General features: G+C 30.4%; 1 protein-coding gene across 2 annotated transcripts in view; it reads left to right on the top strand.

Annotated features, from left to right (window-relative positions):
- LOC101504408 (protein ULTRAPETALA 1) overlaps positions 1–1,395 on the top strand; it is a 4,946-nt gene extending 3,551 nt beyond the window's left edge. Inside the window, exon 3 of one of the 2 annotated variants that reach the window (XM_004507149.4) lies at positions 1,021–1,395. In XM_004507149.4, the coding sequence (XP_004507206.1) occupies positions 1,021–1,195 (175 nt within the window). In that variant the 3' untranslated portion in view covers positions 1,196–1,395. Of the gene's footprint in view, positions 1–1,002 lie in introns of both variants that reach the window. The other variant, XM_027336055.2, reaches the window with a different exon arrangement.
- Positions 1,396–4,100: the final 2,705 nt, after the last annotated feature.

Raw genomic sequence — 4,100 nt, 5'->3', positions numbered from 1 at the left:
TTTTTTTTTTTTTTTTTTTTTTTTTTTTTTTTTTTTTTTTCTGGAATGGGTTGAGTTTTTTAATCTGGGTATGGTGAATGGTTCATATAAGGTAACTATGGGGTGTATATAAGTTCAAGTTCATTTGTTTCTAACATACCATTTTGATTTGTAATGCTGGTTTTATTGTGCATGTATTTTCAGTGTTAAAAATAATAATTCAGGTAGAATATCTTCTTGTTATGTCTATTTTTGTAACAAGAACTTTTGGCTTGGTCTCAGTGCAACTACCAATCTTGCTCAAGAACTTTTTTGTTGCTTTAATGATTCTCTGTATTTTGTCATGAACCAAAAATCCTAAAAGAACGTGAGTGGTTTTTAATTTTATACTTAATAAACCAGTTCTTTCAACTTGCAGCATATATCCATTTCATTTTGTTCTGTCATGTCTTGAATCAAATATTTCTAGAAATTAAGCTGTTGGATGAAAACATAAATGGTTTTTATTTTTAAACAACATAAATGGATTTTTATATCCAACATCACCATTTATTTTTTCAATCAGTTAATTGGTATGGTTTGGCATTGACAGTACTGGCTTGTTTTCACAATGTGTATAGATTATGTATACCATTTACAACTTCTGTTGGCTTTATTGTCGTTTTAGCTGGAAAGGATCAACTTAGGATTAATTGTAAATGACTCAGAATTCGGGCACAAACACTGTCAAATTAATTATATTTCGTCCTGACACAACCTCAAGAGTTGCACTTGTACTGTTTATTTATGCATATCATGTGCGCTCTAATCATATTTGGATTTAATTCATATACAAGATTAGTGTAAAGACTTTTTAAACTGCCAATCAATCAAAATCATGAGATCATTGAAAACGTTTGTCTTGAGTCATAATTATTTTTAAAATCATACATATATTTAGTTGTGTTTTGTTGACAATATAATTTTTTTTCACACTCAGCATATCAAAATTAAACTTTTTATATTGTTTATGGAGCCTCTTAGGAATAGTAAGTTTTTCAGGATAACATGTGACGTCGAAGAAGAACGAGGAAGTCGAAGAGTTTACAGAGGATGCGGTCGATCTCCAACGTGCAAAGGTTGCACTTCTTGTGTGTGCTTTGGGTGCGACATCTGCCGTTTTTCAGATTGCAGCTGCCAGACCTGTACTGACTTTACTAGCAATGCAAAAGCTTGACTCTGAGTCCTCAGCAGCAGCAGCATTGTGTTTTCTCAAAACTTGTTCCTATGGGCTGACTCATTATTTATGCCTATAGATTATTAGAAATGCTTAATTTTTCTAATTGGACATCATTACTAGTCTATTGAGTTCATCTTTCATTGTTCTCATTGACTTGATCATAAATTTCAATCTTAACAATTTATTATCTTACACAATGTCTCTATTCTCTTTCTCCCTATCTCTCTTCTCTCCCTCTCTCTACATATCATATGAGAAAAAATTGTTAGAAAGAGAATAATGAGTACCTTTTATGAGATATCCAACTAAGTATCACTAATGAGTGTTTCATAGCTTTATGGAGCATTTGTTCAAGTTTTGTTTTCTCTCCATTGGAGCAATTTTAGGTCATAGGTTAGGTTTCATACACTTTTTTGTAGATTTTTTAAATAACATATGGTATCATATACATAAAAAATTAATCTATTTAGTATTGTGGAAGCTACTTGGCAATGGCTTCGATGTTGAATGCAAATAAAAAATTTAAAGTGGGTCGCATAAGGATTGTTTAAGAATCCAATTATTTGAGCATATTTATGGATGAATTTATTGGGATTAAAAATCTAAAATTGCATTGATTTGAGTGGCACTAAACTTTTCTAAGAATTTTTGTCGTAAAACGTAGGTCTCGTTGTAAATTTTAGTATAAGCATTCAACTATATAAAATTTTGAAGTTTATATCATTTTCATATCCTTGGATTTTATTTGGATTTGATAAGTAAGTCATAGTACTTCGTATTTGCATTAAGTTGATAGAATAATATAGTTTTTCTCTTTTTTCTAAGACACACATAAGAATAAAAATTATTTTGTGCACTTAAGCAGAAAAATGAAAGGTGTCTTTTGTAGGTAGAGGGAAGATTAATTTATGCTATTCAATTTGAGACGCTCATCAAGTATTAGTTTTCAGATGAAATTATTCCTTTAATATTTAGTGATTACTATAATCTTTACATTTCTAATTTCTAATTCTTAATATTTAGTGGTTACTATAACCATTGTCTTTTTAGTCTTAAAATTGATGGTTAGTATAATTTATTTTAGACTAATAAATTGAATGGTTATGAACTCGTAAAAATTCTTAAACTCTCCTACTTGATCTAAAATTTAAAGAAACCAATACATAAATATCATAGATAAAATTCATGTATCAAATCTTATTCATGTAAATACATAATTAATTTAATATAATAAAACACTAAAAGTGAGTTATGACAATCATGTATTATTTTTTTTTCAAAATACACTTTCTTCCATATACTACATATACTAGTGATCTACTATACAAGTACTTAAGCACCACATAAATACCATGATCAATTGGCAGTGGGAATGAGATGAGACGATACTTATCTCTCAGATACCGGGTTCGCACGACCTATAGCGAATTTTTGTCTTCCATGGGAGTCGAATCCGGTACCTAGGGGATAAGTACCATCGTCCACACATTCCCCCTACCAATTGATAAATGTTTCTAGGACATTCATGTTATAACTCATAATTAAAATTACTTCCACAATGACTAGAAACAAATTATAAGAGTTCGAAAATATATAATTATAAAGAGCTTAGAGTATCAACATCATCTAATATATGATCCAATAGAACAATCGAAACCCATTCTATGTACATGTTCCTTAAATGTCTTTGATTTTAACCCTTTAGTTAACAGGTCATCAATCATAAAGTTTGTTCTAACATGCTCTATGGATACTTTTTGTTTATGAACTTCTTCCTTGACAAAACAACTTCAAAGCATGCTAAAAACTCAGCTTCCATGGTACGTGAAACAACAACAAACTACTTAGAACTTTTCTATGATATGACTCCTTCTTCAATGAGGAATAAGTAGCCGAAAGTGGACTTTATTGTGTCAACACATCCACCAAAATCTGAGTCTCTATATCCAATTACTTCTAATTGATTAAATCTTCTATACATGAGCATATACTCTTTAGTTCCTTGCAGATACCTCAAAATGATCAATTCCAAGATTACTTTGATACCTGCCTAATATTTCAACCGCAAAGATAATATATGACCTTGTGCAAGTTTGCACATACATTAGACTACCCATTACAAAACTATATGGAACAAATTCTTTTTTTTCTTTCTTCTGCTCTATGTCATTTTTTGGACATTGCATGAGACTGAATATGTCTTCTTTTTGGATTGATACAATTCCAGCAAAACAATTCTCCATGTTAAATTTCTTTTGGATTTTATTGATTTAGACCTTTTGAGACAATCCAAACAATCTTTGTGATATGTGACAAAATATTTCAATTCCTATCATGTAAGGACGCCTCACAAAAATCCTTCATTTAAAAATCTTAGAGAGGTATTCTTTAGTCTCATGCAACATGTTTAAACTATTAGTTGCTAGCAAGATATCATCAACATATAGGACCAAAAACATAAACTTACTCCCATCGATCTTTCGGTATATGCATTTATCAAATAGATTTTCTTCAAAATCGAAAAAGTTAATGGTATCATTGAACTTAATTTACCATTATCTTGAGGTTTGTTTCAGTCCATATATTGATTTATTATGTTTACACGCCATATGACATTTCCCTTCAATTGAAAAACCCTCAGGTTGATCCATATAAACTTCTTCTTCAAGACTACCATTTAGAAAGGTTGTTTTTACATCCATCTAGTGTAACTCTAAGTCATAATGAGCGACCAATGTCATGATAATATGCAATGATTCTTTCTTTGAAATAGGAGAAAATGTTTCTTTATAATCAATATCCTTTTGAGTATATCATTTAGCAATAAGCCGGGTTTTATATCATTCGATATTTCCATTTGAGTCACGCTTGGTCTTAAAGACCCACTTACAACCAACTCGCT

Source organism: Cicer arietinum, chromosome 6 (assembly GCF_000331145.2).
Source record: "Cicer arietinum cultivar CDC Frontier isolate Library 1 chromosome 6, Cicar.CDCFrontier_v2.0, whole genome shotgun sequence".
Taxonomy (NCBI): Eukaryota; Viridiplantae; Streptophyta; class Magnoliopsida; order Fabales; family Fabaceae; genus Cicer; species Cicer arietinum.
Note: the sequence above shows the minus strand (reverse complement) of the source record. Positions and strands in the feature narration are given on the sequence as shown.